The following is a 24,026-nucleotide window of genomic DNA, read 5'->3' as shown; positions in this document are numbered from 1 at the left end:
ATGCTTGCTAAATAAGAAGGAGCCAACTTTTTACAGCGTTGCACACAAGACATTTTCATCTATAGATCTATCCATTGTTTCAAGTACAGTCGTGCCGTACTTGGAGTGGAATGTACATAAGGACCCATACGGGAGTGATCATTTCCCGATTGTTTTAAAATTAAGGAAACGGGACGAATGTTCTCCACATGTACCCCAGTGGAAAGTTGACTCAGCCAACTGGCAGCGATACAGAGAACTAACATATATGACCTGGGATGATATTCGTGCACTCAGTATTGACGATGCAGTCTCATATTTAACCGCATTTATTCTCGACGTAGCGTCAATATGTATCCCACAAACAAATGCATCGCCTAATAAACGACGTGTTCCCTGGTGGAACGATGAATGTAAGCAAGCACGAAAGAAACAGAATAAGGCTTGGAATCAGCTCCGTGACTCTCCGACAATCGAGAACCTTATCAGCTTTAAGAAAATAAAATCGGAAGGAAGAAGAACGCGCCGCCGTGCCAAAAGGGATAGCTGGCAAAAATATATTTCCGGCATTAATTCGTATACAGACGAAAGAAAAGCCTGGAACAGGGTAAACAAACTAAAAGGCCGTGAAACTCATCCACTACCATTAGTAAACACACAAGCAGACACTCTTGAGGAACAAGCTGATTGCCTAGGAGCATATTTCGAGCACATTTCCAGTACATCTCATTATACAGATACATTCCTAAAATACCAGCGACTAGCAGAACAGCTGCATTTGAGTCGGAAGGGCACATCCAATGAAGCATACAATCGTCCATTTGGAATGGCTGAGTTCCAGGCTTCACTGAACTGTTGCAACGAGTCCGCTCCAGGAAGTGACAGAATATTGTATGAGATGATCAGAGACTTACACCCTGAAACCCAAAAAACACTACTGTCACTCTTCAATTCCATGTTCTCTGCCGGCTACATTCCTTCTGCCTGGAAAGAAGGAATTGTAATCCCTATTTTAAAAGAGGGCAAGGACCCTTCCTCACCCAACAGTTATAGGCCTATAGCTCTGACAAGTTGTCTATGTAAATTATTTGAGAAAATGATTAACCGCCGCCTCATCCATTTTCTTGAAAGCAACAAGATACTCGATCCCTTTCAATGCGGTTTTAGGGAGGGTAGATCCACAACAGATCACCTTGTCCGCATAGAGACAAATATCCGAGATGCCTTTGTCCACAAACAATTTTTTCTATCAGTATTTTTAGATATGGAAAAGGCATACGACACAACCTGGCGCTATGGAATCCTCCGTGACCTGTCTGAAATGGGAGTTCGAGGCAACTTGCTGAACGTGATTCAGAGTTACCTCTCCAATCGCACGTTCCGTGTTAGAGTTGGTAACGCTCTGTCTCGTCCATTTACGCAAGAGGCTGGTGTTCCACAGGGTGGTGTGCTGAGCTGCACTCTTTTCATTGTCAAAATGAACTCGATCCAGACTGCCATACCACGTAGCATGTTTTATTCTGTATATGTGGATGACATCCAGATAGGTTTCAAATCATGTAACCTAAGTACCTGCGAGCGGCAAGTACAGCTTTGCATAAATAAATTATGTATGTGGGCGGACAAAAACGGTTTCAAGCTAAACCCACAAAAAGTACATGCGTCCTGTTTTCTAACAAGAGAGGTATACTTGCGGACCCCGCAATAGATCTAAATGGAGAGCGGCTATCTGTGAGCCATGAACACAAATTTCTAGGAATCATTTTAGACAGTAAGCTTAATTTTGTACCCCACCTGAAGTATCTGAAATCAAAGTGCCTCAAGACTATGAATCTTCTGAAACTCTTATCACGTACATCTTGGGGAAGCGACAGACGGTGCCTTCTAAAACTTTACAAAAGTCTAATATTAACACGGCTTGACTACGGATCAATAGTCCATAATTCTGCTGCACCAAGCGCCTTGGAAATGCTAGATCCCATCCACCACCTAGGTATCCGCCTTGCTACAGGTGCCTTTAGGACTAGCCCTGTGCAAAGCCTCTACGTCGAGTCAAACGAATGGTCATTACACTACCAAAGGACATATTTAACTTTCTCCTACGCCTTGAAAGCTAGATCAGATGTTAAACATCCTTGTCATTCCACTATATGCGACTTGTCCACTGCTAGGCTGTTTCGTAACCGCCCGGCCACTAGGCCTCCTCTGTCCCTCCGGTTGGAAGCACTCTCAGAAAATACAGGGATCCCTCTTTTACACAATGTCCTAATGGCTCCTACACGGCTTCCACCGCCTTGGGAGTGGCAGACTATAAGATGTGACATCTCTTTCTTAGAAATATCCAAACAAGCACCTGAGGCTCACATACAATCTCATTTTCTTGAACTTAAAGAGAAGTATTCCTGTGACGAATATTACACAGATGCTTCGAAGTCTCCAGCTGGTGTTGCTTACGCAGCTCTCGGACCCTCATTTTCAACATCAGGGCCACTAAACCCACACACCAGTATCTTTACGGCAGAAGCATACGGTATACTTTCGGCTGTTAAACACATAAGGCGCAGAAATGTCGCTAAGGCTGTTGTCTTTACAGACTCATTAAGTGTCGTGAGAGCCCTGATTAGCTTACGAAAGCATAAGAATCCCGTTTTGAATGAGCTGTATAGCTTGTTGTGCTCCGCATATATCTGCAACCAAGCGATTATCCTATGCTGGGTACCTGGCCATAAAGGTATAAAAGGTAACGTAGCTGCTGATGAAAACGCTACGTCAGTGAGTTTTAGCGACACAGATAGAAATATCCCTCTTCCTGCCGCAGACCTAAGGCCCTTTTTGCGCCGTAAATTGAGGAAACATTGGCAAGCAGAGTGGGATACACAAACATTGAATAAGTTACACATTATAAAACCAACATTACGGAATTGGATAAGTGACAAAACAGCACGGTACAAGGAAGTACTTCTTTGCCGTTTAAGAATAGGACACACTTACAGTACTCACTCCTACCTATTGACTGGCGGCGATCCTCCTACTTGTAGTAGGTGCGGCGATAGCCTGACTGTCCTCCATGTTCTTATCCAGTGCCCTGCAATAGAAACAGAGAGGAAAAAGTATTTCCCTTCTGCATATCGGGAAAATATACCACTTCACCCTGCATTTTTTCTTAGTGATGAACCGCTTTTTAAACTGCAAATAGTTTTAGATTTCTTAGCTGAAACCGACATTCTGAAAATAATTTGGCCAGGAAATTTTAACACGTGATTACCAGCCCTTGCATTCGAGGGCCCTCTTGATGATTGAGTGTAACTGTTGTCTGGTCTTATGTTTTTATCAAAACACAACTGCCATCGTCCATGTCCATAATTAATCAGTGTCATTATTTTACTAGCTATATATTTACGTCATTTAGAGCGAAAGTTTTAGGCCCTTATACAGCCATGTCACACCTACCATAATAAATTCACTGTCCACGCCATTCAGAATAAATTCTTTAAATTACCATTTGTCATGGCGCTCTTTGGCCATAACTGGCCCTTGCGCCATTAAAAACCACATATCATCAAAGACGTATTGTTTCATCGTCTCCGCGCGCTTCGTGGAAATAGACGGGCCACAAGGAGAGCGCATACACCCCCATGAAGTCCACCTTCGTCACTAACTGCGCACTTTGACAATGACCAGCTTTCCATTGCCTGCTTCTTTCATCGATTCCATGCAAGCACACCCATTCAAGATATCTCCGGCCCGTGTATTCTGAGAAAGTTCGCGTGCGTTTGCATAGCTCTTGCTGACAGACCGAACCCTGTAACGCCAATCACGAAGGTCAAGTACTTGCCGTGTGCCCGATTAGTGCGGTTTATCTATGCGTAAACAAGACTCGGTTTTTGGTTCTGGCGTTATCTCGCCACTTCACGATCACAGCCTTCTTCGTATTTCTGGCGAACTTCGAAGCGCGATGGTTTGGGCTAGTTGGTTCTCCATTTTAGACTGCGTTCTACAGCGCGAAGCGGGACAGGGGACACTGGAAACACGAGGCCAAGCGCTTACTGCCAACAGAAATTTTGTCGCCTGAAACAAAGTTCTAATAGAGAAAATAGAGGAAGAACGACATCAAATATATATATATATATATATATATATTTCTTCCTCTTCCACACATACATATATATGTGTAGAGAAAACGAACAGTAAAGATGAAAAAAAATCAAGAAAAACAATATAACGATGCTATCACCGCTCACGGTTCGCGCTGCGATTGTCTAAGAATGCCAACTTCTTTCGTGATAAGGCCTAGCGACACCCCTACGAATCGGCCCCGGCACGCTGGAAGTCGCCATCTGCACTTGCGCAGTATATCAATCGCAATTGTTCCTCTCAAACACGGGACTCACCCTTCGCCTGCTCTCGGTCCCGCTCTCGCGCCTCCTTCTCGCGGTATCGCGTTACGTCACGACGAATCGGCCACGTCATTCGCGAGTTCCACGTAAATGTATCGGTATACGTATGAATTACCTTTGCCGCGACTGCTCCCGGAACATTCAGCTGAAATAGCGGAGATACGCGCCCTCTCTTCTGATTGCGCAACCAGAGCGGGATTAAAGTCGACGTGAAGCGGACTGGCCGCATACCAGAAGCTGTGCTGTCGCTCTGGACCACTGCCGCTTCGACTTGAAGTCCCTTCGTTGAACCGCTTGATCGGCCAACCTCGACTTCGCCACGAAACGCGAGCGTGAGTTTCAAACACCACAAAATTGTACGCTGCTGTTTTCGCCGCTTTGTCTATGTGATAGAGCTTCCTACTGAAATTGTTAGAGGGAACTCTGGGCGGGCGATTGTTTTGGCTAGAGTACAATTGACAGGTACAATATATGTATTTCGGAATGCGGTGTAAATGAATTTGACCATATACTATAGATTTGGTTATGTGCAATGTAGACATGGCCCTGTGTATATGGATTTTGTTCCTACATACTTCGCGCTTGTGGCTTCAGATATTTTTTGCGTAGTTCATTACATATGTTGGTCATCTAATAAGTTAACTCTCATTTTACCTGCTACAGTAACGATCTGATTATGCGGCGCGACGTGTTGCGGTATTCCGGCACTCCACCCAATGCACAGTAAACGGGCAATTTTGTATTCGCCCCGCAGTGAGAATGCGGCTGCCGCCTCCGGTATCGAACCCGCGACCCCGTGCCCAAGCAGCTGAATGCCACAGCCACTCAGCTATACTGTGTGTTTGTAAATTTCCAAGTGATCACGTTTTCTTTTACTGCCCGAAAAGAAAAAAACGGACTCTGCCCTCACGAAGAATAATTGCGCGTTCCACCATTTCTAGGCGCAGTACACTTTGTCGAAAATGTTTAACTTGCAAATCTATAACGTCGTTGGAAGCCGGAAGTTCGAAATTTAGACCAATTCATGTACACGTACATCGTTACGGCGCTGGTTGAACCATCATAACTTACAGCTGTCAGACTAGTGCCAAGCTTCCGCAGTAGTAATTTTCGTAAAAATCGTAATTGCCTATGCGGTGCTGGTGTATATGGTCTCGATTTAGGAAGATTTCATATATATAAAAAAAGGAAATATGTAGTTAGCTCACCAGCACGTAGGTGCAATTACTACGCTCTAAAATATTTCAAAGGACCAAGAATATAAAGAAAGAAATTTAACACATGTGGAAGAGCCTACTACATAGCTTTAGAGACTTGTGCGCGCACAAAGAGAGGACGTCACACGAAGAAGGTGCACACACCATGTGTGTGAGTCCCTTCTTCGTTCGACGTCCTGTCTTTGTGCGCGCATAAGTCTCTAAAGAATACTGTACGACCAGCTCGCCCAAAACGTAACGATACTGTACTACATAGCATCGCCATGCGTCTTAATTAGCTTCTTAGTTGGTTTAACTCTGGCGCCACGTATGTGCTGAGGAAGACAAAAACGTTAACACACGGGCGGCGACGTAGACACATGCGCAAATACGGCTACGGGAATCTGTTTTAGACTTGAGATAATTATTTTATGTGCATCATTATTTGCACATTTTTTCTTTAATTCCGAGTGGGCCGCCGTTCCTGTTTAGCGTCTTCTTTTGGGTACGTTGGTCATGTAATTACAATCAACAGCAAATGTTCGCTGCTCAACCGGGTTCACGTGTCCCAGACCAGCTAGATAGGATTAGGACTGGCTAGATGACGTACACGATGCGTTAGTCGAACGTTCGTGTACAGATAATCAACCGCACCAGAACGTTCTGCCTCTTTAACGAGCTCAACAACCACACTCAAGCTTCCGAATTGGCTTGTGGTGGCCGATGCGCGCCAGGCCGGGCACCCACTTTAAGCGATAACTCCGTAGACCACTTTTTCGTCGGGATTTCTCGTGACGGACGCATATCGCAGCAAATTATGCGACCGGGCTAGTTGGCGTTGATCCACGAGGTTTGAAAGCGCCAACATGAGCAGAGGACGGCGAAAGAGGCGACAAACCGAGACAAGCGTTGACTTTCAATTCCTGAGAAAACAAACATATCTATACAGGTTGCACACGCCCGATTACACACTGACACTGGATCATATCAGTGTCCAGTCTGCAGTTATTGCAATCCAGATTGTCCTTGTTATGCAGACTGACCTGTCCTGTAAATAAGGAAATATAAGGCTGTAACATCAATCATAGAAACCCGTTTGTTAGAAAATGCACAAAAATGTAGTGTATAATATCCCTCTCCCATGTGGGCAGACATAAGCGGGTCAAACCAGAAGGTGTCTAAAGAGACTAACACGGCAAGCTGGGCGAGTGGGTGATTGAACATGTTCCTATGGGTGGGCAGCGCAACCCGTACGAAAGACGACGGCTTCTCGTCTTTCGTCCGGGTTGTGCTGCCCACCCACAGGAACAAGGTCTAAACGGACGCCTTAAAGAGCACCATCGAAAAAACTCGGAAGGGATGGCTTTTTGGCGCGACATTATTCAGAGGGCGGTTGTAAATCTCTCGTCTGCGACACTACAGTTATCGATTGCTAGGTACGCACATGGCCATACCACACTCATGATAGAAGCAGTGACAATTGAAGAGAACAACGCGGTAACAAAGTCTTCAATAGCCCTATCGAGCAAGGAGCTATCATATCTGGCAATTGCGAGAAAAGATATGCCTGCTCCTTGACAATGACTGGTGTCGCGCGCTTATGTTTCGTTCTCTTTTGTCTTTGATATGCGCCAGCGTCAGAGTGAAATCGCGCTTGTGAACAGCGTATATGTGCTTGTATTAAAATCATGGGGTTTTACGTGCCAAAACCACTTTCTGATTATGAGGCCCGCCGTAGTGGAAGACTTCGGACATTTCGACCACCTGTGGTTCTTTAACGTGCACCTAAATCTAAGTACACGGTTGGTGTATTCGCCCCCATCGAAATGCGGCCGCCGTGGCCGGGATTCGATCCCGCGACCTCGTGCTCAGCAGCCCAACACCATGGCCACCGAGCAACCATGGCGGGTATATATGTTTGTTTTCTCGAAAAGTAAAATTCCGTTGGAAGTCAGCGCTTGTCTCCGTTTGTCGCCTCTTGCGCCGTCCTTTGTCCAAGTTCGCGCTGTGAAGCGTCACATATCGCAGCGCTAAATGAAATGGCCAACGCCCAGATAGCGCCACACCGCGGATACATACGTCTGAAATATGCCTGCATATGGTCACATTTAAATAATCTGTTTGCCTCCAAGTGTAAAGTACGACGAGTCATCGCTTTGATATGCAGCCTCCTAAAAAGGCTCTAAATTCGCTAGCGACCACAAAAATTTTTACGAAGCGTCGGAACAGTGAAACGAAGAAATGACTCACGCCGCAGTTGTAAAGTATTATTATTACTATTATTATTGTTATTTTAAAGAGAGAATCCTGTTCTCCGCGTACGATTCCACAACCGATAGCACATTTAGTAAACCTTGGTTTCAGCCCCATCGAATATTGATTATCCATCTACAGTGCTTAACGCTCAAAGCCTGAAACTTGTTTCCACAGATTACCATACCGGGTTTAGTTCAACAGCGAAGTTGTTTTGTGTGTGTGCGTGTGTGTGTAAACCTAAACCTGTGCATACGAACGTTCTTGCATTCCGCCCTTGTCGGAATGCGGTCGACGCAGCCTGCTACGGAGCAGTGGGTCTGTGTTAAGCAACAATACGCCATACATACAATGAACCACGGCAGCGAGTCCCAAAGCATCTTCGAGCTAATATCGCGTTAGGCAGTCATAGCAATTAGTGATTCAATTTAAGTAAAATTAAAAAAAGATAAGTAAGTTTTATATCTTACTGCGCTGCTACCGCCTAGCTACATCTGCTGACACCTGAGTGGCGGTCAGCTGTTGGAGTAGGGGGAAAGGAAAGGAAAGGCACAGGGGGATAGAGGATAGGAAGAGTGGACAGACAAGGTCGAGAAAATGTATGTACATAACGTACAATGTGGTAAAAGAAGCTGGCTAGCGCTCAATACAAAACAGCTTTCACATCGCTTCTTACATATACCACTTTTATGCATGCTTGCACATATGTTTTACTGCCATGAGAAAGCCACACCACAAAGAAGAATCAAACTTACATTTTCTTTCTTACACTTTTCTACGCTACACACCAGTGGCTTCCATTCGCACGGAAAAAGGCATCGCTCTGAGGGTGCCTTCTGAATACCAGCTATTGCCATTCGCTCATTGCTACCGCGGTTGATCCCGCATAGTTGGGAGGATTCCAGCATGAGGTGCGTGATTCGTTATACCCTCTGCCGACACGAAATGTGCCGTAGTGGACATTCAGACTCGTTGGGCAGACATTGCGTCTCGGTTGCACGTTTCGCTTTGTCGGACATTCAGTTTCCTTGTACATTCCATCTGATTGGACACTGGGTCTCACTGCACATTGCAGGCTCTGAATCCTTCTCTGACCCCAACTTAGATAAGGAGCATTATCGCTTTACAAGTGTGCTCTCATTAGCAACCGTTACTTTAAGAGCATGGAAACCACTTTTTTGTATTCTTTTGTTTATTTAAATATCAAAATAAGATGCACAAGGTACCACGTTAGTGAACGTGGAGGAAGTAACCGTCTAATTCAAGTTTCTTCTTGTAAAATCCCCTTTTCTTTAAGCACGGAGATGAAGATGCAGCAATGGTAGGTGGTGGCAGGTTCACATGGTAATGCTGCCTTTTAGATTTTGATGTCGAACTGCGGAATTCGAAACAACTTTCACGGATGCAATTTTTTTTTCTCTGTGACTGACCTATGGTCTAAAGCAAATCACCGTTAACTTTCACAAACGCTTACGGCAAGAATATGTTTAAGCCTATTCTGGCACCATCTGCCAACAAATGCAACTGCACGAGCGGAGTTGCACGCGCGCGCAGGCTGCGACAGAAAATGCTTATGTCTATTTGTCGCGCATTTTTGCGTGCATACCTGGTCAACCGTACTGCGCATGTGCTTTTGCGCATGCTTCTATATGCCGAAATCAATATAGCACTACGTTCGCATCGTGTTATCGAACATACAGCCCCACATGCCTAGGAATTTGTATCCCGGATGATTGCCAAGGTAACTCAGCAGTAACTGCGTAATCAAACATTCAAAGCAGTGTGCCGTACATAATATACAAGGACGAATCAAAACGACATTGCCCCTATTTTTTATTAAACAAAACAAGGTACATATAGCTAACTAGAAGTATGGCGTACTGTCTAGGCACCTTACATTATTTTTCCAGATGTGTAGTCCCCACACCGGTTCAGACATTTGTCCCATCGCAGCAGTAAATTTGGGATACCACTGTGGTATAATTTGTCCGGCTGACTGTGGAACCACCGTAGGACCGTTTTCTTGGCTTCATCGTTTAACGTGAATCGCTGTCCTGACAGTAACTTCTTCGGCGGACCGAAAACGTGTAAACCACTAGGGGCGAGGTCTCTGGGTTGCAAGGCCGGTGGCCCAGGCTCTCCCATTGAAATGACTGGAGCTTGTCGGCGGTTCTTTGCCACGCAAGTCTTCACGGCGATTTGCGAACTCTCAACACCACCTCCTCACACTTCTAGAAGGGAGACACCTTTCCCCATACGTGGGCTGCATTTCCTTATGGATATTGAAAGGCGTTCGCCCTCTGGTCCATACAAAACGAATCACACTTCGTTGCTCGTGCGCCGTGGACGAGTGAAGCACAACCGCCATCTTCAACAACTGACAGCAGCGCCGTGCCGCGGAGCTACCGGCAGATAACGCCAGGCCGGTCCAGGAAAGGTCCACCGCTGGGAACGGATATGTTAACTTCGTATTTACGGCCGTATTTTCGCTAAAAGAATAGGGGAAACGTCTTTCCGATTCACCTTCGTATATAGATGGTCGCTCCATAATGTGACATTTCAGTTAAGAAAGAGACAGAGAAATAAGGTCTTTTTAATGAATCTTGGAGACGCTTGCCTCAAGGCACGCCTAGCACGCTATACTCCAGATGGGATATGTTACAATGTGCGATAGATACAGAACCTAGAAACAACACGTCACTAAAGCATCTCATTGTAACCAGTGTTTCTGAGGAAGTGAAAAATTGCCTCGGTTGCGCGAGATGTACGAGAAGCGTTAGCACATGTGTCAAGAACGTGTCTTAGCTCAAGATATGACAGTATTTTGTTAATATAAAATGCGGACTTTAAGGCTATTTTGCCTAGTTAAAATAGCATGCAAGCGCAGATTAGGTGGGCTACATTTTTTCCCGTCCGTCGCCCAGCGGCGACCTCATCCGTTTGATTATAAGTACGAATTAACAAGAACCACCCACAGATCATTCCAGTGTCATGGCGGCAGCGGCGACCGCGTACCAGTACACCCTGACCGGTTTCGGCGAGTTCCTGGAATGGCGCACGGTTCGGTTCGTCGAGCCCATGCCGCGGATCCGGGTGTGCAGACTCTGCGGCGTCGTGTCCTCGGTGGCCAGACTGCTGCCGTGCACGCATGTGCTGTGCGATTCGTGCGAGAGACAGGCGGCCGACAGGGGGCGCCAGTGTCCCATAGACGGCGCCGCATTCGAGAGGGAAGAAGTGCAGACGATGCCGTTCGCTAGGCAAGACCTCGCCGAGCGTCAGGTCCGTTGCATCAACGACGAGGCGGGCGGCGACCGTGCCCTCGGCTGCATCTTCACCGGGAAGCTGGCCGCCCTGGAGGAGCACTTTCTGGCCCACTGCATGCACGGCCTGGTGCGCTGCTCCAAGTGCGGTCGAAGGGTAGTCCGCAAGGATGCGGTCGAGCACTACGTCGGCTGCGAGGGTGGAGACAGCGCCAGGTAACGAAAAAATGATGCACTTGTTGATTCGCGACGTCTGAACAAGGACATGGAACCTGGCACGTATACTTAAGGAGGGTTAGGGGGTCCCGACACCCCCCGCCCCCAAAATTATCACCGCGGTGATGCACTGACAAACACATATATGTAAATATATTATGTGTATACATATCAATATATGCATCACATGTTTATACTATCTTATGGCAGCGATATGTCTGATTCATACGCGAGAATAGGTCAATAGAAATATTCACGATTGACCGCCGTTGTTTGCGCAAATCCCCTACCGCGAATAATTTCTGGGCATGGCCCTGGCGGAAACGCAGCTTTCATCGTAGCGCTACGGATGCTGGTACCATTTTGATGCTTAGGGTACATGCGGTTTATTTATATCATCCTACGTCTGCAAAAGTGTGCCCTCACCATTGCCGCCGCCATCCCCTATAGCACTTGCGTGTGGTCGTTTATGCTTGTTTTCTTGCATGCTTGTCTTTTTCTTGTCATGGCTCGGGCGTGCAATTTTTACCGTGTTCCCGTTACAGAGGGTCTAACAGCCTATTATCAGAAGCAGTAAACATAGAAAAAAAAAGAAGCCTATGTTTTGGTGAGTCGACTTGTGAATGTAACAGGTAGGTAATGCTGGCAAATGGAGTAATAAACGCAATCCGTTGCGAAACTCTACCTCCGGGCGAAAATTTGATCAAGAATCGCTCCCGTTTATTTAAAGGAACCATGTATACCCGGCGCTCATCGTTAACATAATATGCAACTACGTCAGAGTCTCGAAATAAACGAACTATCTTAAAACCAAGAGTATCGAAAAAAAAAAGAGCAATCAGATGATTGTGAAATTCAGTCAAATCGCATGCACAATTTTATCCGGTATATGCCCCAGACTTCCCGAGATGGCGTACGTCAACGCTCAACAAAGGATTTTAGGTTTGTCCGTAAACATAGCTTTCACGAGATACCCGGCTGCCGCAGACGTGGACTGCAGCAACTGCGCATGTACAGACATCTTACGGGGCTTTGTACAATCACAAAATATTTTTGTTTTTGAAGGCTGCATGTTATTGATCGGGTCGTTATTGACATGTCACACCACCAGCTAAGTAGAACACGGTTGTTTCAGGCAGCAATAGCTGTGTGCTCTCACTGGTGACAAGAGAGTGGTAGCACGGACAGGGAACAAGAACCACAATAAAGTACAATAAACTACACACGCACGGCGCTTTTTAAATTTTTTGCCCATTCTGGTGTCCTTGTTCCTTGTCCGGGCTACGAATCGTTCTGTTAACGATGAACTACGAACAAGCCCACATCGCCTCTCTGTGGTATAACTCTGTGCCACCAACAATACTGCTCATGTTTACGTCTTCTGAAATCTGGTGTTCCTCAAAGGTCAGCAAAGGTGTGCTGATCAATGGTCATCACGCTTACAGACAAGCTAAAATTTTTGTTTGAAAGCAAAGCACAGCTAATATCGAGCATATTGCGGTGCAACAAATAGAATCGCCCTTATTATTGGTAGCTACCTGCATATCTGGCGTGGTATTCCCACAGGTTTGAAAGAAACTGTGCCGCTTATTTAACAGAAGCGTAATCACTTAGCCCATCTGACTCGAATTTTTTTTTCCAGTCCCGGTGAGCCCGACAGTGAGGGCAAAGTGACTCTCGACGCCGCCGAAGCGGGACGCCTCGCTGAAACGATAAAGGAGATTCAGCAGGAGCTCAAGAACTCAGATCTAGGCACTCCCAAGACCCACGCGAACATCGTATCACTGAAGCGCAAAGCTGTATCCCTGGGCAATTTTCTCAGGGTGCTCGATCCGCACGCAAGCCAGGGCGATGCATCTAGACGCAGCAGCTGTTATGACAGTGAACTTGGTGAGTAATTCCTGCTCGCGCCGATTTTACACTGAACATCACTCTTCTAAAACGAAGCTTTCTTTGCCTCTTCCTTCGATTTTTCCACTGCTGCTGCGGCTGTCTTGCGCACCGCGTTAGGGGGGGGGGCGTAGTTGAGAGCGTGTATATAGATTACAGGAGCGTGACAGAGAGGAAAGACGACACGAAAAACTCGCTTGGAACTTTCTATCACGACGCATCTGCGCCATGCCCTCTGGAGCTCCCTGGTTGTCGCCAGTTAGCCTCTTGACAGCTGTAATTATCCATGACCTCTTGAAAAGGCATTGCAGAAACTGCAGCGCTTACCGTTATATTAACGTGCAAGTCCAAAGGGGAGGTAGATAGGATTGCAGTGAAGAGGCAGGAAGAGCAGGCAGATAATGTGTAGTACCGACGCAGTCGCACAACGAGCAAACAGCCTTGTCATTTTTCGCACGCAGTTCGCACACAGGGGGAAGGGGGAAAGGAAATAGGTTACGAAGGAAAACAATCAAACACTACCACTATAGAGGCGGTAGCTGTTATGGCCAAACTAAAGGTACCGTACGGTGCGTTTTTGCTATTTCTGAAAAATAAACACTATGCAAATTTGTCAAGCGGGCAACTGACGCAGGGCTTGCCGACGCAAAGCCGCATTGAATCACTGCAGGGTCTAGGTGACACTACGGAAGCGGTCACACGCCAAATTAACACTTCTGTGCCCGCCGCGGTAGCCGTGCGGGTTCGATCCCGACCGCGGCAGCCGCAATTAGACAGGAGCGAAATACCAGCGCGCTCGTGCAATTTAGATTTACGTGTACGTTTAGGAACACCACGGTGCCAAAATTATACGGGAGTCCGCCACACAGCGGGACTCATAAACCGATTGTAGGTTTTTGCACGTACAGCCCCATAATTTGATCACGGTTTAACACTCCTTCCATCGTGCCATATGCCATGGGAGGCAATGAGAATGATCAGCCCTCTCAGAGGTTATGGGCAATGGCTCACAAAGCCTCGAACAAGCACATCTCCCTGTCTGTTCGTTGCACCGCACAAAAAGCAGCGGTGTGCACAAGGTAACGTTTAACAACAACTCACCGCTCTCGTATTGAAGTAAAAGTTGAAGAAATTCAACATTCGCCATAACCATCACCGCTAATTATCGTAAATCAAAGCAATGAGCACAGAAAGCTTCGCTTACATCGATTACCACAGGGCGTGGGATAAGCATAATCTTTCCCCCTTTTTTTCCCTTATTTTGCCACGTAATCTGCATTTTAGAATGAACGTGGGCTGGGCTACGCGCTGGGCATCAAATGTGAGATTACAGAAAACTGGAAAACTCGTGTCCCGGCTCAGATCAACAGTGGCTTAACAAGGGATCTCTTTGGAGCTTTAAAATAATCAGACAACTTATGGGGCGAACTTATTGGCATGTCCCACCAAGTTTGCTAACAGGGAATGCTCAAATTGTGAGCAAAATATTCACTGTGAGCATCATCACTGACAAGCGGACGTGCCATATCAGGCCCTGACAAATACAAGACTGGTTGTCAAAATATCGGCTTCCGCCACATATTCCTTGTTCCATCGCGGTTGATCACTTCAAGCCCCCCCTTTCTTGTGATGCTGTTTATTTGCCTCGCACTGGACAGCGACTTGAACAAGGACATATTGCTACGGGATAGTATTCCCAATGACGAAGAGCCGAGCAGTAAGAAGACGACGACGACGATTGGAAGCTAGCGTGGGCTGTTGCCTCTTGGCCAACTGCGGCGTATTGCCTTGTAAATATACTTGTAAATAGCTTTTCGTCGGTGTCTTCCTACGTAACAATATTGTGCACAAGATGAGGTTTAAGCTGTGGAGTGTTCTTTGAAATTATGATTGTACCCAAGCAGAAAATACGGCAGGCTTAACAAGCCAAACTTCCTTGAAAATGATGAAAATCATTAGCCGATCTCGGTTTAGGAAACCTGGCAGAAAATTTTTGGCACGTGTATCATAACCGTTGAAATCTTTCGACTTACCACAGACTCCCGCACAAGCCTGGCCTAAATGTATACAATGCGTACAGCAATTCCAGTTCGCCGTATGTCCCAAGTGCCCAACGCAGATCATTCAAAAAGGGTACATCACTTTACGTGAGCAAAATACATGTTCACCGCCAAGTTATATTGGAAGAATTTTTGTTATTCGGTAAGCTAAATGTGATAAATATTCTACGTGAAGTACATTTTCATTAGGGACGTGTGAATTAACAAGTTGTCGACAACTATGAATACTCCGTTTGATACATAACGTGCAACGCTGCGAAAGCTACGGAAGTTGTCCACAGCAAATCGAATGTGCGACTGCAATTGCGTCATGGCATTTTTTTTTCTTTATTGCCATATTTAACAAAACATCCGCTAGCCTACGTAAGGTCAGTTGCACTTATACTTATCCACTTTAAACCGCGTAGAGGTATCCAATATTTCAAGCGCTTCCTCTTCAGCGTGTCGGTGTTTCAGCGCATCTCTGAGTTTCGGTGCATTCTCAACAAAATTAACATTCAGCGATGGTGCTTGAGTGGTTCGGGGCGCGCGCCAGTACATGCACGTTCCGAATGACGAGGGTTCGAATCTCACTCTGGCGAACATTTCTTTTTCGTCATTGAAGTCATTCAGTAGAAATACTTAATTTTTTTGTTCTTGCCTGCGTAACAGCCGACTTGACAACGCCACATCTGATCTCTCAGTGTACCTTGCCTTGTATGATTGCAGCAACATTTACTGTCACTTTGTAAATGAGCGTCACGACTTGTACGACAGCGTTCGTGCTGAAGCCCGGCCACAGAGCCTGAAATTTCTGAGCGCGTGTGTTTTTTTAATTGAAGAAAGGAAATTGAGGTGCATGGTTTATTTAACTCATTCTCCCTGTAACGTACTTCTCGACAGAGCTCGTGCGAGTGGAAGTGCATGAATGACGAACTATTAAAAGAACAGGAACCGCACACAAAATAATGTCTTTCAGTCTATTCCATGTGTTACCGCCGTGAAAAAAAATTACTGCACTACTTCCTAGCGGATGTGAGATTTCCGCGGTGCATTACTCTGTTAAGAAATGACAAAAATATTGTGGACTCCACTATATACCTTGGCTACAATTTTGAACATGTACCTAAAGAATTCAGTGGGCAGGGAAAAATAAATTTCATAATTGGTGAAAATGAACACAGCAGTTTATTTTTCCGCAATACCCAATAGAACATTTCTAACAAGTGCTACACTTTGGCAATGAGAAAGAGAAAGAACTTAAGCAAGCTTCTCGATATCGCTAAATGCTGAACTAGACTCGTCAAAAGAGTTCCCACTTGAACCACCAGTGTTAAAAATTACCGGCTCGATTTGACTATTCGATAATCACATCCCGCTTCAACGCCTCATCTTCAACACCCTACCAGCTTGTTCAAATTTGTTGGGTAACTGACGCCACTGTCTTTGGAAAAAACTGTTCAACATGCACCGAAGTAATCTTTTTTTTTCTCGTGACATCGTGGTCTTTTCACGATGCCACATGCATATTCAATTAGGTTGAATTGCCAGAAGTTCGGAGGCAGTAGTAACACTTCATGATCGTGTTAAGCAGCAATAGTGTCTATACGGTACACAGTACTTTATAGCCAGCGTTGGGTGCGCTCACTCCATTTGAAAGTTGCAACCTAGCGGTACGGACCATATCCGCGGAGCTCCAAGCTATTCTCGGCCTCGTAAGCCACGTTTGGATTTCGCCTTTCTGTGTCGACGCTGTGGCCACCTTGTTCTTGAGTCGCACTGTGATACTGCGCATCGTACATAATAATGACGTTGTTGGTGGATATATTGGGCGCCAATATGGTCGTAAACCAGTGCTCAAAGTATATGCCATCCATTCCCGAAAGGTGGTCCCCATTTGTGCTTTCTTAGCCCTGAAAAAGTCTGCTGCGCCTTTAACTAATCCAGTGTGACTGGTTCCTGCGTGCACAAGGATCAGGCCGCCTCCCTTTCCGGACGGGGCTGCAGAAACCGTCGTTGGACGACTCGGGAAGGCGTTCTCAGACGGTTCCCCCAAGCGGTCATGCCATACATGCTGTTTGGTGTGGCCAGCATTCGCCGACGTTTGGTCGAGATAAATGCTGGCCCTGCGCAAAAATGGGACAAGCATATATGTCTAAAAGGTGTCCTAACTACAAGGCATGACACTTTTACAAAGGACAGGCCATTATACGCAAAGATAACAAAGTGCATCTTGTTCACAGCCGAGCAGAGTAGCCGCCAGTAATTTTTGTTGATGCGTTCAATTTATTATTTGCAATTAACTCGTTTTATTACTGCTCTGAATGCCGTGCTGTCAATGAAGAATTTGTAGGAAATTGAAACGAACTTAAAGCTGGTATGTTTACAGCCAGGTAAATTTTGTCCGTTTATTTTTCTAGGCCGATAAAGAAAGTTCACGGAAAATTAAAAATATCACGTGAATAACCGTCCACCTGCAATACAGTCACTGTATAGGCTCGCTTTGGAGCTTTTACGGTAACTATAGTGCGCCAAAAGCAGCGGACTCAAACACGTTCCATAGCAGTTTGGTGTTCGTAAGGTAAAAGTAAAGATAAATGTTGGGTGATGCGTCGTGGAAAGTCTGCGCTTACCAACTGCCGCGGGGCGTACTTCAGGGTGCTGCTTTTTGATGCGGGCGGATGGTTATTCACGTCATAAGTTATCGCAATAGCAATTTTTGGACACCCCTGGCGCATTTCTAACGTCGTCATCGCCGTCGACGTGATGCTCCTTATAAAGTCCAAGAACGCTAACATCTTCGCCACGCGCCGTATGATGCATGTGCCAGTGAAAGCGGGGGTGGGTGAGCTGACGATGGTGGTTCAATGTTGCGCGTGCAAGGAAGGAAAGCGGGCAAATGCGCGCCGTCTCTCGCCGTGCGCAAGGCACCGACGAAAGGGTGGGGGGGGGGGGGGGGGGGGGGCGTTCTACTCAGGCGGCAGCTGCGTATGGCGCGGTCGCGCGGGCCCTATCTTGAAAGCGTTCTGCGATGGGGACGGAATGCGCCGAGTGTTGATATCTTCGTGTGCGTTGTGTTCTCGCCGCTTAGTTCGCGTTGAAGCTAGGTGCAGCACGAAGGTCAATTCGCTCGCTGCAGGTGCCGCACTTCCTCACTCCAGCGTCTTGACAGCGAGTGCGCGCGGTCATGTAATGATATCTGTTCATGCCTGCTTGTCCGCGCGCGACACCATGATTGTTAATTAGTAAGCGTTAATTGTAAATAAATCCCCTATCCTTACTTCGCATAGCTGCCTACTAACTTGCTATCACAATCGATGCTTCGTTTTTCGGGCGAAACTGCGTCTTTCATTTTTGGCTGGCTTTATCACAACGTTACCGCAGCGCGAAATAAAACATACCACTTCTCCCTGTGTTTCAGTTTATATGCGCTTAAGTTTTAGTTCGCAGTGCTATAACCTCATTATGCAAAACCAACTGGCCCAATATTTCACTTTAGCAGACGGACAAAATTAAACGTGCAAGAATTGCTCAGCTCAAAACATGCCAATTTTAAGTTCCTTTCAATTTTCCACAAATTCTTTACTGGCAGCAAGCCATCAGAGAAGTAACTGAAACAATTAGCTAATTGTAATCAAGAGATTGAATGGCACCAACAAAAATAATACTGGTTGCTGCTCTACTCGACTGAACAATATGCACCTGGTTACCATCGCATAGCATAGCCCGTCTTTTTTTAAAACGCCGCGCATGACAGCAGGGACACCGTGTATAGCCTACCTGAAATTTTATTTACAATGGCAAAGCGCTTGAAACTTAGCGACATGCCCGGCGCGTAAAAAACAAATAAAACGCTAACACGTGCTGCTGTATCACAGCCACTAAAGTGCTACGTACCTGCCCTGCTTCCGGAATTCCTTGAGAGCTCAAGTACTTCCGACACCAGGAAATGACGTCGTCACGCTTGGTGAGCACCATGCAGCTTTCGTTTCCGTTCGTGAGAGCTGGAGTCGATTTCGAGCAAAAACCTCTCTGCAAAGTTATCTGGCTGAGCTGCGGCAGGTCGTCGTCTTCGTTAACCACTTGCAGAACTTTTCCAAGAGTTCGAAGTTCTTTTTCAGCGCACACCCAATGTGTACAGTGATCACGGAATGAAACGAGTCAATTTAGGGCTAACTAATGCGGGCGCTTTGGTTTCCGCCGGCTGCAGTTCGTGTTACATCGACGTATTTCGGTGCGTGCACTTAGCCCAGAGTCCGCGTCACCTTTGGCGATCAGATTTCTAGTGACATGACACGGTACTCTCGAGTACGTTGCACATACGCAAGGTTCTACTAAATGCTCCCTGTCGCGTTTCATTCCGCGAGCACTTCACCGCCAACCGAACGGCGTGCAGCGTAAAACCAACGTGCTTGACGGTGTCGCAGCTTGTTACAGTGACTTTACGAGGTCTCCTCTTCAGCGAGGTCTGTCGGCTAGAGAGACATTCCGTGTGACAATTCGCGACAGTGCGAGCGGACACTCCGGATCGGCACTCACAATATCAAGAATTTCTCGGTCTGCCCTCTCCGAGAAGTGTGGCCGTCCTGCTGCATAGGCATTCAAAATAATCTGCTAGCATAGTTTTGAAAACTTCCCTGAAGGAATCTTACGTAAAAAAAAGCAAGCGAGGATGCGATGCGCTTCTCGGTGAAGTGGGAAACGCCATTTTCTTCGCGTCGACTATCTGTACGGCGCAAACCCTGACAAGAACTATAAGACGGATAATAAAAGCAACACGCTTCGAATAATTGCAGCTTTAAACCTGCATCAATTCTGTCTATGAACGAAAGAGCAGCCAAATCCTAATTCTCATATTTCTGTTCACAGTATCTTATTTTTTTATTTGAGTAGCATTGTGCATTTGTCGCAAAGAGCGCCCTATTACGGTCCGTAGTCTTGGTAACGTTGCACGCTATGTATGAAACGGAGTATAGGAAACATCGAACTCGGATACTTCTAGCAAGGTGCTAATGTTTGCTTTTCTGTGGCTGCAAAAGAGAGCCCGCGGAGCAGGAAGAATACCACGTGACTACGGCCTGCACACTCATCCACCACCACAAAGTGGCGCCCTCCATCAGGGAATCTCCTTAAATCGACGTGGTGCGTGATCTCGTGTCCTGGCTCTCGTGGAGCGTTGAAATCTTGAAAATGAGTTTCAGCTAACTACATTCTGGCTTGTGATCTATCTCCAGTTTAAGATTTTTCCTCTCTCTTTATTTCACGTAGACTCGTGGACTATCTGCAAGTTCGAGGGTATCGAAGCGATGCGGAAATCCAACGAGCAGACGCTGTCGCTGAAGGAGCCCTGCAAGTTGGCCGGCTACACGTTCACGCTCGCCTGCAAGTTCGAGAAGAGCCGAGGAAAGCTATCCAGCGTGTCCTTCCTGTTCTGCCTCTGCCCTGGAGACAGGGACGACTTCCTGGAGTGGCCGTTCGCCAAGAAGGTGAAACTCAGCATCAACCATACCACGATGGAAGGCAGAGATATCCCGGTCACATTGAAGATTTGCCAAGAGAAGAATGCCGAAAGCCTGAAGAGGCCCCAGCCAGACGTGCCGCCGAAAGGAATACTGTCGGAGAAGATCACGTGGAAGTACATTGAGAAGAAAGATCTAGTCCGAGACGACTGCCTCTTCGTGGCAGTGGAATTCGAATGAGCGGCCGCTTACGCATCACCCTCACTACATCATATTTCATCTTTCGTGCTTTTGTACTCTTTCTTTCGTGCAACAATAAAGAAAAGTGCAGAGAAAGGCAAAAATCCTAAGCTACACCTAGACGTCTCAAGACAGCAGGGTACATTTATCCGATGAGTCCAAAGGCCTTACTCCCTCCCGCACACAGGCACCACCTCAGAGGTCTACTCACTGAGGACCTCAACCCTTCCTCCTCCCTATAATCACTGCGGTGACTATCACAACACACCACACAACTTATTGCAATGCCATCAGACACTACTTCCCTTGTCCAAGCCCTCATTCCTCTAACCCAATTCCTTAGGTCGAGTGGTTGACCACCGCAACCGTCCTTCACGATTGGCGGCTCTTTGCGGACGTAATTGGCCTACAGCGCTAAAGCATGCTGCAAACAATATCCTTAACGTAACGTTTATTTTTCATGCAATAAATCAGTTTCTCGCCCTAAAACACTGTCGCGAGTGAGAGCAAATGATGTTCTCTGCGCATCCAGCGCTTTTGGGGCCAAGAACGACAAAGCTCGATGCTGACGTCGCGTGCGCGAAGTGCTTCCATGACGATAAACAAAAAAACTTGGGGCCAGCTTTACCCTGGTCTCTAGAGCCATCACATGTATCTCATACTGTGTTAGAAACCCACATTTAAGCCACAGCCCACAACGCCCCAATTCACACACACATTCTTAAGACCACACGTCTACCAAATCTTGTTTCATTGCAGTTATTGAAAGGTGGTTTTGAGCACGAAAAGGGCACGCCACCCAAATCCAGAGCCTACATATGTAGATCCCATCATCATCCGTTCGGCTTTTCACGACCTATAATCGGGCATGGTGAGCGGCGGGGGGGGGGGGGGGGGGGGGGGGGGGAGGTTGCTCACCTTGCTCGACTGGACACGAGGGAGACGATTTCCCAATTTTCACGACTTGGATTCACGAAACACGCTCCACTTGATTTCTTCAAGACGTGCATATGCGAAACCTAATAGACTTCTTTTTCTGCTCGCGCACCAATGTCATATTTTATGATAATAGAGCCAAAAGCAAACACGCAGTGTAAGCATTGATTGCAGCGCGCTGCTGTGAAATAAGACTCAAGGACGCAAGGAATTGACACAGATGTCCTTTGTCTAATGTACAACCAGCTAACACGAACCTTAGTTCTTCCAGTGTAAGTAGAGAATACAAGACTCAAGAAATGAAATTAAATTAATGCCGCGAGAGCATTAATTCGATGAGGGTGAAAAAACGCTCGTTTGTAGTGTATTGGGCGGGTGTAAAACACCAAGTGTTCGAAATTATTCTGGAGATTTCCACCAAGGCGTGCCTCAGTCCGATCACCTTTTTGGCATCTAAAACACCAGAATTTAATTTTAGTATAAAAATCGCGTTAACTGGGTCCCGTAATGAAACCTAATAGTGCTGTCAAAGCGCATCAGGAAACACGGGTAAATGTGGCGCAGGCAGTTACGCAAGATGAGATGCTCAATGTAATTCCTTCGTGTCACACTTTTAAAAAAATTCTGCTCTCTCATGCCACGCTTCTTTAAACACATTATGACCTTAACACCTTATTGTACTTTTTTTGCAAACTTGAAATCATTCTAATAAATATCTGCTGTCCCAGAACCCGGAGAGAAAACGCTAATGTAACACTTCCATATGCATCAGATGGTGCATGTACAATGGATCAATTTGATTGCTGCAATGTAACTGACAACGCTGAACGACGCCATGCATATTGAGTGCGACATTAAATTCATTTCTAACTTGAAACAGGTAAATTTGGTAGATAGCATCACAAGCGCGGGTCGAAACAGCAATGGAAATGAGGCAGATAATCGTCACCTATAGTGAGTGCATTTCCGTTTTTAACAAAAGCTCCCGGTATTTTCGGGTCACGCACGGTATTAGCGTATCAGGTTGACATCACACATCACTTTATTAGTGGAAACATTCCGTTTACGGTTACGATTTACGGTTACAGCTACGTTTCCACTGGAAATTCATACCCATTCATATTGAAGAATCCCATTTCTGGGTGGAATCGCACTCAAGCATGCAGCTGCATGCAGTGTTTGAGAAGTCGTGGCCATTTAGCAGCGCTACTTTTCTTCAATAATCGCACCGTTAACGCCGTGCCCCCTAAGTTAGTTAGTTAAATGGGGTTTAATGGCGCAAAAGCAGCTAAGGCTATGCTGCGCCAAACACGAGGTGTTTTAAAATCCAGTTTGTGAAGGAAAAGGCTGGGTTAGTAATTTATATTTTATGTAAAAATCCAGTGTCGTGTAAAAATTTACGGACGTCACATAATGGGACTAGCGGATCATCCCCTAATATCAGAGCAGGGTGTAAAGGTATGTGTAGTTGATATAACTTGTGCGAAAGTGTTCGTCTGTGTGTTTCAATCTCCGTACATGTGAGTAATATGTGCATAACTGTTAGTGGCTGTTGACATTTCTCGCATGTTGGTGTGTCTTCTTTCGTAAGTAATTGTGTGTGAGGTGTGTGTGCCCAATGCTTAGTCGGCATAAAACTACTTCGATGAACCGCTCCTGATGATAGAATGACTTCCACTCGCCAACTATGGGTTTCGTGAGATGTAGCTTGTTGTCGGCACAAAGGTCCCATTCGCGTTGCCATTGTACCGTTAAGCCTTTCTAATTGCACGGATGCTATCTTTGTATGGGAGTGTTGTGTTTGTAATTTCTTTGTGCGCTGCCATCAATGCATATCTATCAGCTTCTTCGTTACCCGGTATCCCAACATGGCTTGGGACCCAGCAGAAACGAATTGACCTCCCGTATTCGTTGAAAGCCACCATGTTTAAGATGTCTACAATCAAGGGTTCACACTCAGATTTGAAATTTAGAGCCTTTAGTGTGCTTAAAGAATCTGTGTATATGACTGCATTTTTGTGTTTATCAGCGATAATCTTTTTTACAACAAGCCATATAGCGAAAACTTCGGCCGTGAAGACAGAGGCGTGTTGTGGGAATCGAATACTTGTTCCCCAATTTTCCGTTACGGCCCCCACTCCCACGTGATCTTTTGTTTTAG

The 24,026-nt window shown here is 46.1% G+C and overlaps 1 protein-coding gene across 1 annotated transcript; it reads left to right on the top strand.

Annotated features, from left to right (window-relative positions):
• Nucleotides 1-4,483: 4,483 nt before the first annotated feature.
• On the top strand, nt 4,484-21,074 carry LOC126528009 (uncharacterized). Its single transcript, XM_050175851.3, has 4 exons — nt 4,484-4,708; nt 10,803-11,301; nt 12,944-13,191; nt 20,499-21,074. The coding sequence occupies exons 2-4, from the start codon at nt 10,817-10,819 to the stop codon at nt 20,927-20,929; spliced, it is 1,164 nt and encodes a 387-aa protein (XP_050031808.1). The 5' UTR covers nt 4,484-4,708; nt 10,803-10,816; the 3' UTR covers nt 20,930-21,074.
• The last annotated feature ends 2,952 nt before the right edge of the window (nt 21,075-24,026 follow it).

The sequence above is a fragment of the Dermacentor andersoni genome, chromosome 9 (assembly GCF_023375885.2).
Source record: "Dermacentor andersoni chromosome 9, qqDerAnde1_hic_scaffold, whole genome shotgun sequence".
Lineage (NCBI taxonomy): Eukaryota > Metazoa > Arthropoda > Arachnida > Ixodida > Ixodidae > Dermacentor > Dermacentor andersoni.
Note: the sequence above shows the minus strand (reverse complement) of the source record. Positions and strands in the feature narration are given on the sequence as shown.

Coding starts and splice junctions, on each gene's coding strand:
- LOC126528009 (XM_050175851.3), top strand. CDS start 10,817: ATGGCGGCAGCGGCGACCGCGTACCAGTACACCCTGACCGGTTTCGGC. Junction 11,302..12,943: donor GAGGGTGGAGACAGCGCCAG/GTAACGAAAAAA, acceptor TTTTTTTTCCAG/TCCCGGTGAGCCCGACAGTG. Junction 13,192..20,498: donor CTGTTATGACAGTGAACTTG/GTGAGTAATTCC, acceptor TATTTCACGTAG/ACTCGTGGACTATCTGCAAG.